At 37.3% G+C, this 14,925-nt stretch overlaps 1 protein-coding gene across 1 annotated transcript; it reads right to left on the minus strand.

Annotated features, from left to right (window-relative positions):
- Nucleotides 1–8,599: 8,599 nt before the first annotated feature.
- On the minus strand, nt 8,600–14,686 carry LOC105387949. Its single transcript, XM_038118449.2, has 2 exons — nt 14,554–14,686; nt 8,600–12,555 (listed from the first exon to the last, which is right to left on the minus strand). Exon 2 carries the CDS (start codon nt 12,544–12,546, stop codon nt 8,881–8,883), a length of 3,666 nt encoding a protein of 1,221 aa, XP_037974377.2. The 5' UTR covers nt 12,547–12,555; nt 14,554–14,686; the 3' UTR covers nt 8,600–8,880.
- Between the last annotated feature and the right edge of the window lie 239 nt (nt 14,687–14,925).

Here is a 14,925-nt window from a genome sequence, read left to right on the forward strand (position 1 = left end):
GTATTTAAAGTTGTATTAAAATACATTTTGTAGTGACAGACGTTTGATAGGCCACTAAATGCGTTTAGTTCCTACAAGGAAGCCCAGCGTAAACCTCACACATACAATTTTAAATTAGGTCTTACTTAAGTAAGTACTTAGGACTTAGAGAGTTCTAAACGTTATACTTACGCGCTGTAAGGCCATCTCTATAAAACATTGTGCACACTTTTGTTACTTCATCATAATCCTAATCCTAACTAATATTATAAATGTGAAAGTAACTGTGTCTGTCTGTCTGTCTGTTACTCTTTCACGCCAAAACTACTCAACGGATTTGAATGAAATTTGGTATGCATATGGTCTAGACCCTGAGAAAGAACATAGGCTACTTTTTATCCCGGAATTCCCACGGGAAAACTTTTTAAGGCGAAGCGAAGCTCGCGGGAACAGCTAGTAATATATAAATCGAGTGAATCAGAAACCGTCAAATGCTTTTTGGTGGTTTATAAAGTTTTGGTTTTGACGTGGCAAATAGATAGATAGATAGAATATTCTTTATTTGTACACACACACATAAAAGAAACTTAAATAACTTAAATACTATAAACTATGTACAAAAATGGCGGTTTTATCGCTTAAAGCGATTTTTTCAAGACAACCTTAGGGTGGAAGGATATTTTGATTAAATAGGGGTCAAGTGTAATAAAGAATAATAAAGGAAAAATAATGATTTAGTTATAATATAAGGCCCTACAAACTAACCCCCTTATTCATGGAGAAGTTAAAAAACGTTTCAACAAATACTTACACTGTTTTATCCCTCTCCGACAAAGAACAAATAATCTCTACATGTAAGTACTTTTGGAGCTGACTGTACCATAGATTCTAGAGCAGGGGGGTCACTGTACGTCGTAAACTCTCGTAAACTGTACGAATAGTATAAGTTTATCTTGTCTGTGTCTCTGTGTATCCCTGTATCTGTGGTAGAGTAGCTCCGAAACGGCTAAACCGATTTTAGTTCAGTTTTTTTGTGTCATAGATACTAATTCTATAACACTCAGGGTGTTCTTAGCTATATTTGATCAAAATCCGCTTAGCCGTTGTAGGGTGTATGTCAAGGGTTTTAACGTTGGGTAGGTTATTGTTTTAAAGTTATTTTTATTTCGGGGCGATGTGTTAACCACGACTCGTTGCTTTAAACGTACCGATTAGCATTACAGTAACAGATCTCAATCGTTACATAAAGATAAAGATAAAATTCTTTATTGCACACAAACAGAAACAGTTTCATAAACATAGAAAAGAAATTAAATAGTACAATCGGCGGCCTTATTACTAAAAGTAATCTATTCCAGACAACCACATTGAAAGGAAATCGATAGTATAAAGAAAGGGGTAATGTGTGACAAGACAAGAGAAAATACAACATAATTACTTACTATGAACAATATGTAAATACCTACATACAATAATACTTAAATATATTATGAACACATACATATAAATACTTAAAAACATACATATCCTAACTAATATTATAAATGCGAAAGTAACTGTGTCTGTCTGTCTGTCTGTCTGTTACTCTTTCACGCCAAAACTACTGAACGGATTTGGATGAAATTTGGTATACGTAAGGTCTAGACCCTGGGAAAGAACATAGGCTACTTTTTATCCCGGAATTCCCACGGGAAAACTTTTTAATGCAAAGCGAAGCGCGCGGGAACAGCTAGTTTTACATATTTTAGTTAGTACATATTTTGTAAGCTGCAGTAACCCCACACAGACGGCCACGCCCAGCAGGGACAGTCGCGTGCAAAACTCTTTCGTCAGCAGGTGTCATAAATTGACTCAATTACCCGCCGGTTAGCCGCTGGGCTAGGCTGCCTGCTCGTGAGGTCAATGACTCCTTGGCTATGGTAACTAGTAGGTATTTAGAAACGATTTATGCGTTTTATTTATTGTAATTATGTCCAAAAACATATACAGGGTGTTGCAAAAAGGGTATACTAAGCCGAAACCTACATGTGCAGCATGGTATATTTAAGCCTGAAACTGGAATCAGAATTTGAAAATTCGCGAAAAAAAAAATCATTTTCCATAGAAACTTTGTTGGTCACGTGACTTTTTACTATGGGGAAATAATTTTTTTTTCGCGAATTTCCAAATTCTGATTTCAGATTCGGGCTTAGATATACCATGCTGCACATGTAGGTTTCGGCTTAGTATACCAATTTTGCAACAACCTGTATTTATCACAAAATTATATCTCCACTGTAAAAGTGAAAATTCACATTTCCATTTATTTCTAGCCTAGAGTTAACTCTGAATTAAATACGGTTAAAATTAAAATACACACTTATAGAAAGGTTTCTACTGTCCTTGCTAAAAATAGGTAAGTATTTCAAGAAATTATTATAAATTCACGAAACATTATATACAACTAGCTGTCCCCGCGAGCTACGCTTCGCCTTAAAAAGTTTTCCCGTGGGAATTCCGGGATAAAAAGTAGCCTATGTTCTTTCCCAGGGTCTATACCATATGTATACCAAATTTCATTAAAATCCGTTCAGTAGTTTTGGCGTGAAAGAGTAACAGACAGACAGACAGACAGACAGACAGACACAGTTACTTTCGCATTTATAATATTAGTTAGGAAGGATTAGGATTCACGAAACATTATATACAATGCAGCCTATTTGATAGGAGGTAGTGTAGGTGTACTGTCATGTACTTGTACATAATTTTATGTATAGGTGTATTATATCAAACTAAATCACTCACGACGAGCAATGAAAAGGTTTACCTGCCACTACCGTTCCAAGTCACTAGAACTTTTTCATTGCTGGTGAGTGTAAGTAGAAGTAATTTAGTACACTTTTTACACTTGTCCAAAATTAATAATGCACATGCAGATCTTCATACCCGAATCATTAAATCGTAAGAGCCTTAAAAAAAACACTTGCATTTTGCACCTTGTTCGAGAGAAATAGGAGTCAATATCATGTGTCACATAATCGAAAACAACCGATCTGTCAAGGATTTCTATGCGCATTATCAATTTTGGAGCACTGTAATTTAGTACACTTTTTACATACTATGTACTTGACAGTACACTTACACTACCTCCTATCAATTAATAGGCTGCATTGTGCAGCTATATTTGTACAAGCACATTGTGGTACAGGCGCCAACACAACTGTTACGCAACCAACTTTCATTAGTGAAGTTTATTATCTTAGCTATGCGAGAACAAGTGTATGGCCACCTACTTTTACTGTTGCATTAATTAAACAAATAGATATTCACCATAGAAGGTAACTACGGGAAGTGTAACATTGCATAAAACGACTTACTTACTTACTTACATAAATATGAATACACTCACGGGCAATGAAAAGGTTCCACTGTAAAAAGCACCAAATTACTCCTAAACGGATAAGGGTCGATGCCTTAATGCCTTCCGCAAAATTGAAGTACATTTTAACCACTACTTTGTGCATTTAACAGAGCATCAGAATATAAACAACTAAAAACTGTAATATTTTGTTCCACTTTTTAATTAAATGTTGAAAAAATTGGAGTGGTTTGATGTTGGAATTTTGTGAGTGGAACTTTTTCATTGTCTGTGAATAACTATAATTATTAATCAGGTGTAAGTACACTCGTCCGCGGTCGTTGTCGTAGTCGAGCTAGCTTCAGTGTTCGTAACTGATCAGTTAAGCAACATATGGCACGGTCAGCCAGTGGATGGGTGACCGATTTCAAGTGGTTGTTTTCTGGACGCCTCCGTGTTTCGGGCGGCCTTAATCCTTCCTTCGTTGGAAGGAGACCGTGCCCCAGCAGTGGGGACGTGATGGGTTGTGATTATTATAAAGAAAACTCCAGAACAGTCGAGAACAATGAAAAAGTTCCACTCACAAAGTGCCACCTTTAAAAGTGGCTCAATTTTTTTTTAAACATTAAATTTTTTACTTAAGTCTAAATAATATTTCTGTTTTAGTTGCTATATAACATTCTGGTGCTCTTTTAATTGTACTTACTTAAATTGTTACTACGTGTGTAACTAAGTACCTACTTTTAGGAGTAATTAGGTGCTATGACACAGGAACTTTTTCATTGCTCCTGACTGTATAATAGGTACTACGCAGCCCGTAATATTCAGGGTATGGGCCAACTCCTGGAGGGTTATTGCCATAATCTCCACGGCTGGTTGGATGTATCACACAATACGAACATTTAACATCTAAGACCCACTCACTATACAGGGTGTTGCAAAAAGCGTATATTAATCCGAAACATGCTGCATATGCTGGTTTCGGCTTCGTATACCCTTTTTGCGACACCCTGTATTCACTATAACATCCGGTCCATATTATACACCGTTAAATTAACTTAAATCGTTAACCTTCCTTTAACACATCAATTGAATCGTACATTTAATAGAGATTAAGGCAATGATCGATAAAGTTAGGTATTTATTAATGCCTTTGGGCTTAATAGTTAAACAATGGTTAGGAACCTAAATCATACCTACTTACTACTTAAGTACTTTACCTTGTACACAATATAAAATTAAACACAATTCCAGTAATATGCACATTTACAGTCCATAGACTGACTGTTTGCCTATTTCCGATACAGGAACAAAGTTAAGTATTTTAAAGATATAATACTTTTTATTGTATACAGAAATAGTTTCAGAAACATGGAAACTTTATACATAAGTAGTTAATACCTTGTGTAGGTTTGTTTATTGTTGATGTGTAGGTATGCAACAGAAAAAAGGTATACCTAACTGTATAAGTACTTTTAACTACCTCAATACGTTCAGAAGAAAATAAAGACCTATAGAATGTGTTGTTTTTCGAACCCGACAAACTTTAAGGGTAGATTCTACGAGTAGTTTCATCGACAAAAAACCCCATATGTGGGGTCAAATCTCAATATCCTAGAAATGGCGTAAATTAATTCAAGTAAAATGAAAATTTTTGCTATCAAAAAAACTAGATTAGGTGCTTTTAACTTCTTTTATCTAACTTTTTAGCAAATTTGGATAGAGATGACTTTTTGCGGATAAAAGCATGTTATTTCATGTCCGTAGGGCGTTTAAATCTCGAGATATGATTTTTATGAAGAAGAAGAAAAAACTAATTATCTAAAACTTTAAAATGGCCGCCATTTCTAGAATATTGAGATTTGACCCCACATATGGAGTTTTTTCTCGATGAAATTACTCGTAGAATCTACCCTTATAGTTTGTCGGGTTCGAAAAACAACACATTGTATATGATTAAAACTAGCGCCTAGGTAGGTACTTTAGCAAATAACTGAATAGCTACTGCGATCTTTGGACAAAGCTTCGCAAGTGCCCTATTAACTAAATAAATACCTACAGCCTGTAATTGCTTTCCAACAGAACTGGCAGTTGTAAAGTTGTAATACCCGTTCATGCCTTCTCGTGAAATGAGATCCAATCAATCAGCTTACATCTAAAACGCATTGCCCACCGCATGAACCCAACACCCAAGGCAACGATCAACCACACTGATACCGACGAATGAGCTAAAATCCGCTCAGAAGATAATATATCTTCATTTCTGAACCTACCACTTTCATTCTGACATAATAAAGTTCCCTTTAGATACAGGGCCTAGTGTAGGGTTTTTACTATATTGGAAGGTTTTTCTTAACCGATCGAGCAGCGAATAGACACAAATCTGTATGGCGCTAGGTGACCATTCCCCCGCACCATATAAATTCGCGTTTACTCACCACTACTCGAACGGTGTAAATACTCGCACTCCCCATGCTCAATAGGTGAAACAACCTGTAAAACTCGACTAGTATACTGTGATCTGCCTTACCGCTCTCAATGCTCACAAAAGTGGGGTTGTCAGGGTGATGACTAAAGGTTTCAGGGTTCAGCGTGTACTGGCTAGTATCACTATCATGTAACTAGCCTGGTAACCCACCTACGAAGGGAAAAGTTATGGCTTGCTTCAAGTCGGACCTCATTTACATAGCCGCTGCTTTATCATGGGCTGTCAGGTATAAATAGCTTTCATGCTTTGCGTTTTATCGTGTCCCTGTATCTGGATTTTTTTGCGATATTGCGAACTCATACTATCTATAGGAGTACCTAATTATAGTTACTGCGCAGGTTACTTCGTTGATACACGTTACATCGTTGACACCGCTTTGTAAGGCTCAACTGCTTGGAATTTTTGTGCAATTTAGTTATTAGTACGATTTAGTTAGTAGGTACATGGTAGGTACCTATAGAGTATGCAGTTGTAGGTAGCTACCTGTAGTGCTCTATTGGTGAATAAAACTATCACAAAGAACATATACTTAGCTCAAAAGGGTCTAAGCTAAGTAGCTTTTAAGTAAGTACTAAACTTAACTTGGAATTTTTGTGCAATTTAGTTATTAAACTACAGGTAGGTACATGGTAGGTACATATAGAGTTTTTAGGTAGTTGTACATAGGTAGCTACCTGTAGTGCTCTAACGGTGAATGAAAACTATCGCAAGGTACATCTCATCATCATCATCTCATACTCTTAAGGGTCTAAGCTAAGTAGCTTAAGTACCTACTAAACTTAACTTAAGTATAGTAAACATGTTTTATCCATGCAGGTTGGTTTAGCCAAACCAACCATTTATATAGTGTGTTTGCGAGATAAGATGTTGATGGGTGCCTAGCTACAAGCTACCGGGCTTGTTACCCCACAGTCTGGTTTGCCACAAGTGACACAGTAAGGTAGGTATATATAGGTACGTAGGTACTCTGCGACTAGGGTGCAGAGTAAGATTGTGTTGTAAGTTTTGCTTATTTACGCAAAGGAAAAAAATGCATATTCTTAGGCCTGATTTTTCAATGGTCAGATAAGTGTTATCTGAAGAATAAAAATTATGCTGTCATTGTCTAATACAAACATTCAGATGTGACAGCAACAATTTTATTCCTCAGATAACACTTATCTGACTATTGAAAAATCTGCCCTTAGTCTTACAACATACGAATAAGTACATGGGTAGTATATAATTACTTAACTTAGGTAAGTTACCTAGAATAACATAGGTAAGTACCTACTTATAGTTTTTTTCATTAATAATACTAAAATTAATATACGTACGTATACTTATATCAAAATCAATATTTATAGACACTGAACTTGTTACATAAGTCTGTTTTATTGATCGCTCAGTTCTGAATTCGAATACTTTTTTTAAAATGCTATAAATACCTGTGTTGGTACCTACTGTGTACTTAAATATACATACTTAAGAGCAATTCATTGATACCTAGCTGTAGTATGTAGATTTAGTGTAGCTAGTAACAAAGGGACACAATTCTACTAGTTAACTATATGCCTAGTTAGTTAAATATTTTGACCACCAATTGTGTGACAATAATTACCACCTTGCCCCTGTTTCATTTCATCAGTGCAATGGGAATAGTCAAGATTAGAAAGGGAATGAAGAAGATTCTCAATAGAACTCCATTCGAGTGAGCCACCAGGTACAGGTGCTATACTTAGCTAATACCCCTAACAGTATAATATTTAAGTATTACTTATACCTACCTAATAAAGATATAACCTTTGAAAACTTTAGCTAGTTATAAGTATCTAACTACATGACTTTTGTTTCAGTCAGGTGTGTTTCGCACATCAAACGTCTATCTTACCCTTTGTAACTAGGTACCTACTATGAATACGGCGGTAGAGTAGGCATTTTAATAGAATCAACCTCTCGCTTAACTAAGTACCTACGTTGAACCATATTTTGACCTTTTGAACCGCACCCAAAAGTCTATAAGTAGATAATAATACAAACCGTGCGAACCTTCAACAGAATAGGCCATTATCAGTAATATGCCCACTTCTCCATTCCATAAGGCCAGTTTCTCAAATCAGTGAATCTACGTAAACATGAACTTAAGTGCAACTCAACGACAATACAGCCGTAGGTACTTGTTATTCTATTCTATGCTATAACTGAACTATAGTATTTAAGTACTTACATTCCATACTCAAGTTCTGATTAACTTGATGCTGTCAGGTATGAAAACTGATTATGGTAGTTAAGTACCTATACATATTCTTACTGAAACACTGTGGATAAATGTTAAAAACTTGATACCTACCTACTAATGGTACTAGCTAGATCGGAACCAAATAAGGATTGCATAAAATATCTCAAACTAGAATAATATACCTGTTCCATAAAAATGCATAATGCCAGTCATTTTCAAGTAGGTACTTAAGTTTTTCTAATGCACGATGCAGAGGAGGAAGTACTTACTTATATTATATTCCCTTGCACGGTGAAAGAGGTGCATTGGTTCACCCACTTTTCGCCAGTATCAGGTATGTAAGTACAAAGGTAGGTAGTTATATGAGGAGATCTAGAAGTAATAAAATGTTCTTTGGAGATTACCTAATTAGAGATTCATAGGTCTGTAGGATATACATAAGTAGCCTGTCCCCGCTACAAGGTTCCGTTATCGTAATCGACTTAGATAAACGTCACTATATCGCCATTCACCATAAATACGGGGCTTTGAGTAGTGGAAAACGAAAGTTAGTAAAATAATAAATCAATAATAATTATAGTATGAAAACAAGTATATTTTGTGTTTTAATAATGAAGTACAATAGTGTGCGCTTAGTTTTAACAACAATTAAGTTAAGTAGGTACCAGCTACAAGCAATAGCGAAATTATATTTCTTAAAGATTTGTATAATTTATAACTTTATAAGTATAAATACTGACTTTATTTTTATGTAAGTCTATTGTAGAATGTACCTATGATTTGACCCAATGTTACAATGTGGGTAGTATGCCATAGTAAGTAGTAAATAAAAGTAATTTTCGGGGGATGTTACTCCACCTATTCAACTTCGTCATATTCATTGTACTCTTGGTAATAATGTATCTTTACTTCCTCCAAGGTACTTGATGCAATCATTTTTGCGATACTCTTCTTCTTCTCCTGGATTTCATCTTGTCTGTCGCCGTAGTACGAGCAGTGTTTCGGCAGAAGCTGAATCACAGCGAGATACCCCGGAACAAATGATGTGTCGCTCAGCAAGATACTGAACACCGACAAGCGGGACGAAGTCGATGCACCCATCACTTCTAAGACATTCGACAATGCCGCACTGAAGGGCGCATATATGGAGGGGAAGCGAGCCACCACTTCGGCTTTCAGTTTGTCCAGGCATCTCTTTCCGAACTCTGGCACAACTAGGTCGCAAAGTCTGTCCCATTGGCCATTAGTATCACAAGTCACTACGCGGTGGCGGCTAGTGAACGTCACATCTCCGTCGTCAGCTGGCTTCTCGCACGACAACACTTCATACGATGGTCTGACTAAGGAAAGGCACTCGAGAAAGTGAATAGACATCTCCCACTTACTCAACAGAACATAGTTTTCAGCAACCGGCAAGTGTTCTTTTAGTTGCAAGTAAATATTATTGAATAGCGTCACCGGTATTACGATGTCTTTATTCAGACCATGGCGTTGTACTTTGCATGAAATCGAGTTCAATACAGCGAGGACATAGTTTCTCACCGTGTAATGTTTATTGTGAATCTCAGTCCATCTTCTGAATCCGTGGTTCATTATTGGTAGCAAAATAGTATTGAAGCGTTCCATCTGAATTTCTTCGGTTTTAGCACATGTAAGGTATGCCGATATGACATTCTGCAAGTCATTGTATTTTGTATACAGTTTATTTTTACCGAGAACTTCATCTATATTTTCTAACAGAATTCCCTTTACAAATTCTGGATCGATTGTATCCATGAGATCGGCCGTACACGCTTCCAGGCGTTGGACTAGTTCTCCGCAATCTGCCTTTCCCGGCAGAGACTTCAAAAACTTGTAACTTTTAACACAGTATCTCGCTTTTATTACATCCGGAACGTTGCTCAAATCGCCAAGCAAATTGTAAATATTCTTGTTCTCATCTTCTGACAGGTTGTCTATAAAGACTTCCAATAACTGCCAGAGTCCTTCAATTTTAGCTTCACTTTTTTCTTTGCATAACAGCTTGTGTGTCAGTTCGAATATAACACATCTGATCGATGCGTTTTTGGTGGACTTCCAAATATTGGAAAAGAGTTCTCTTATCTCGTTTAACTTTAACTTTTTGAAGGCCAGGCGTATCCCGTGCTTCTGAATGGATACGGGAGCTTGGATGAGTTTGGGGATGTGGTCGCGGCTGCGCGCCGAGCTGATGTTGTAGAAGACGGCGTTGAGCGACGGCAGAGCGTACTGCAAGAAGTCTCCCTTCGCGTACAGAAGTACCACATCCGGAGATATCTGTGGCCGAGCGATGTGCATGCTCATAGCTATATTCTTCTGAAGGCTGAGCCGCTGCTTATCAGTTTCGCTCCAGTTTATTTTCAGATTTTCCGGAGCATAGCTTTTTACTAGGCTTATGAAGTCGTCTTGCGACAGCAACATGCATAGACCACGCGTGATTGCCTTGTGTCCCACTGGGGTGGCCTCTGTTAGCTTGTTGCGATAGGCCGCTGCCCATTCGTTGGCCAGAGAGTCTGAAAAATAGACTTTTAACTTTCTGAGTATACGAGTCATGGTGATGTTATCGTCATAGCGCAGCGCGTTCACTACTGTTGCATATCGCTTTAACAACTCAGGGTCGTGTTTAAGTGCATTTATGCAGGCTCCTTCGGTAGGCGACAGCAGTAGCGATTCTTCGAAAAGGTGTCTCCGCAAAGTCTTCTTTTCGGAGAAGATATTTGTCAGGGTTACCAGAGAATAACCCCTCTTGGTTTGTTCTTTTTCAAGTTTAATCAAGGCTTTGATTTTGTTCAGAAGTAACGGATACTCTGGAAGGTTCTTATTCCAATCAACCAGCAAATCAATGAGATCCGAAATATGAGTCACAGTCCCACTGAATCCGTCGTGATCATTCATATCCTGCTTATTAATTTTCTTTTCTATGAAATTGTAGAGATACTTGAACAGGTCTTCCTTTTCTTCGTCATTTAATTTGCCAATCCTTTTCTTGAAGGTGGTAAACTCAAATTTGGTTTCAATGATATCGGGTATCTGTTGTTTGCGCAATATTTTGTAGAGAATGATGGCTTGGATGCATTCTTGGACGTTGTTTTCGGACTCGACGTAGACGTCCATGCTGTGGAACAGCTCGTCGAGCAGCCGCCAGCACTGGGCGTCGTAGCGGTGCGCGTCCGTCGCGGAGAGCACCTGGTTCACGAACTGAACCTTGAACTTGAATGGCTCGTTGATGTGCCTGTCGTGGTAGTACTGCAGCACCGTTTGTATGTGCTTCATGTTTTCTCCAGCACAACGCAATAAGACCGCCATTATTGCCAATCTTTCGTTAGGCAAAGATTCAGTTCGAATCAACTTTTTTAGTTCTGGCAAAGCCACGTCGAAAGGTGCATGCACATACCACTGGTACACGGATTTAGAAGAAGCATTTGTGAATGTGGCTGATTTACACGCCATCGCCACGGGCGCACGCGGCACATAAATATTCCTCATTGCGTCAGCCACAACTACCCGAGAACCTCCCGTTTCGTCATCACATTCGTCATCATTTTCTTTCTTGTCAATGAAGACTTTCTTAAGGAATTCGAATTTGCCTTCTTTAGGCATCAGTTTAATATATTCTTTAATGTTTTCGTAGCGGAACCAAGACCATGTTTTCATCTTATCATTTTTAGATTGCTCTAGCAAAAAGTCCTTGATTTTCTCTTTTCCATAGTATTTCACAAAAGTAGGGACGTGAATCGAAGTCGCATACATTTCAAACTTTTGAACAATTCGTTCTGGACACTTTTTCATAATAATTTCAGTATACTTCGGCCCGAAGTTTGGCATACGACGACTGTATGAGTCACCCGTTTCTATGATGTCCAAATATTGTTCTGTAATTGTGTTCATTAAAAACATTACACTCTTAATGTACTGGTTTTTATTGTAGTAGTGATCATACTTCTTGGCAAAGATTACAAGTACATTTGCTGATCTTTCGCAAAGTCGCTTAAACAGGTCTATTTCCAACAAATTACAATGTTTCTCCACGGCTTTATCAATGACAGCTGGAGAACAGTTCGGAAGCCATTTTAAAGCAGTTTTTAAATCAGTAGATTCATAGTAATTGTAGAATTCTTGGGCTCTTGCTTCATCTTTTAAGTTCAATCTGATGAAGAGTAGAAATTTCGAGGCAGCTTTAGCCATCATGAGTGGGAACAGAGTTTCATTGAGGTACTGTGGGTTGACAATATGAGCATACTGTTGTTCGGTAACCAGCCAAGTGCTCTTCTTGATGGCTCGAGAGACGTATAGCATGTCTTCACATTGTAGTGTCTCCAGGATGTACTCCACATTTCTACTGCTGCTGGCGACATCTATTTTAAACAGTCTGTCTACATCAGAATTTTCCTCAAGGGTTTTTATGCCTTCAAACGAAAGTTTGCTCTTAATTGCGTCATTAACAAGTTTATTAAAATGCTCATGTCTCTTTCCTAAAGTCTCACCTTCTAACACAAGTGGCGCCATGATGGATACCTGAAACCAAAAAAAAAGTTTTCATTTACCAATTTAGCTCATTACTAAGAAACACGAAAATATTTTTTTTTTAATATGTGAACTTGTTATTGGGCTTTATGTATTATAAACTAAACACATACATTTTAAATCATACAAAATAATAAATAAAAATAACATAATTATAACATTTAACAAACTTAAACTCTAGCACTATTAATAGCAGGGGATAATATTAATATTGTCTAGCTGTTGATCACAGGCTTTCTGTAATACCTAATTCCATCAAAATCCGTACCATTCTCTCAAAAGAGTAATAAACATTGCCTTTAATTTTAGTAAGTAGTTAGGTATCTCACATAATTATCATTCTATAATGAATTTAAAGCTCATATCGACATCGGAAGGGAAGCTTAACTTTTTTTCAATAACGATGTAACTAAGTAAGTATAGAAATTGCTGAATTCAGCAAAAATGTGATTTAAACCACCTATAAATAATATAACCCATCATCAAATTAATTGAAGTATGACAGTTTTTGCCAGATTAGCAAGTCCCTATCCCTACTTTATGATTATTTTACATAAGTATTTAAATACAACAAAAACCTCTAATTTATCTACTTATCAGAAGTTTCATTTCTTTATCAGTATATTATCAGAACATTACAGATAATAATTATAATGAAATATAGAAGTACTTGAAGTAGACCATAATTACCTATTGTCATTTGAATCTACATTTTGAATTTTTGAAGTATTTAATATTGACGGCCCGAATGGGTAGTGGTTAGTGGGCTGGGGCAGATATTTGTACTTGGGTCTTGGGTGTCGATATTTAAATTTAGTATGTATCTTTGAATGTATTTTTGTAGATATATCAGCTGACCGACACCCATAACACAGGTTCTGCCTAGCTTGGGGTTGGATGGCCGTGTGTGAGATGTCCCCATTATATTTATTTTATTTATTTATCATAGGATTACACAATTTTATGATAATGCACCACTTAGATAGGTCATAGGACAGTTTAGTTTTAGTGTCATTTTAGCAACTATAACCATTTTTTTATAATAATAATGTGGTGCTAAAGATTTCCAAAATGAATGTTATTGATCCCAGCCTGTCCGGAAAGGGCATAAGCATTCATAAATTTATGTAGGTTAATTATTAACTATGATACAGTGGGAGTGTTTGTAAGTGCACATATGAAAGATGTTCACAGAACTCGTAATTCTGTACAATGTAGGTAACTAGACATGACGTGGTGCTTCACCAAAGGGCTTATCCACAAGCTCAGAGTTGCCCAGTGTGCTATGGAAAGGGCTATGTTAGGCGTGTCCCTGCGAGATGGGATTCGTAATGAAGAAATCCGCAGGAGAACTAAAGTTACCGACATAGCCAAAAGGATTAGCACGCTGTAGTGGCATTGGGCTGGCCACGTAGCCTGCAGAACCGACGACCGCTGGAGTACAAAGGTTCTGGAGTGGAGACCCCGTGTCGGCAAACGGTGTGTCGGTCGCCCCCCAACCCGTTGGTCTGATGATCTGCGGAAGGTAGCGGGAAGCCGCTGGATGCAGATGGCGGGTGACCGATTGGGGTGGCGATCGTTAGGAGAGGCCTATGTCCAACAGTGGACTATAGAAGGCTGAGAGAGAGAGGTAACTAGAGTTGTTCAGAATGACGAATTATAAAGACTCTGTGTACTAGCAGTGTATGACCGAAATCTGGAGGCGTTGAAATGACGTCATTCTACTTTTAATCACCGCACCTAACTACGTGGAATAGCCCTGATGAAAATGATGTCGCTATTGATAAATACAGAAGATTTGATGAAGAAGCCGTAGACCATAAAACATGGTTTAAAAATATACAGAATCTGGCTTTGTATAAGTACTTAATCACCAAAAATTTATGTTATGAATCAATCAATAAGTTTAAATAGTGATGTGCCTGTTTCCTTGGATTTATGATACCTAAATAATATACAGGAACACGAGTAGGTAAAGTATAAACTCACCAATTTATGTATTTATCTTCAGTCACTGAAATCTTTTAATAAATCAGGATAAGAATTTGAGAACTTTTTTTAAGTGGAAGAATGAGTCACTTGCTGCAAAAAACAACCGGTCTGTCAGTTTTGTTGTGACAGGTGGTTGTCATGATCACCACCCGTCAACTAAACACACAGAACCAATAAAACTTTGAAACAATGTTCTGAGAAATATTGCAAGAAGCATGAATGTGGTAAAAGTGCTTATGAAAATTAAAAAGTGTAATTTTTCAGCCTACAAATAACGCAGTTTATTAATATAACGTTCAAGAATAACAAACAAGAACGGCGCATAGATACCACCGTACCACAGACCACTAACAGCTGTGAGTGACAGTT

The sequence above is a fragment of the Plutella xylostella genome, chromosome 16 (genome assembly GCF_932276165.1).
Source record: "Plutella xylostella chromosome 16, ilPluXylo3.1, whole genome shotgun sequence".
NCBI classification, from domain to species: domain Eukaryota; kingdom Metazoa; phylum Arthropoda; class Insecta; order Lepidoptera; family Plutellidae; genus Plutella; species Plutella xylostella.

Coding starts and splice junctions, on each gene's coding strand:
- LOC105387949 (XM_038118449.2), bottom strand. CDS start 12,546: ATGGCGCCACTTGTGTTAGAAGGTGAGACTTTAGGAAAGAGACATGAG.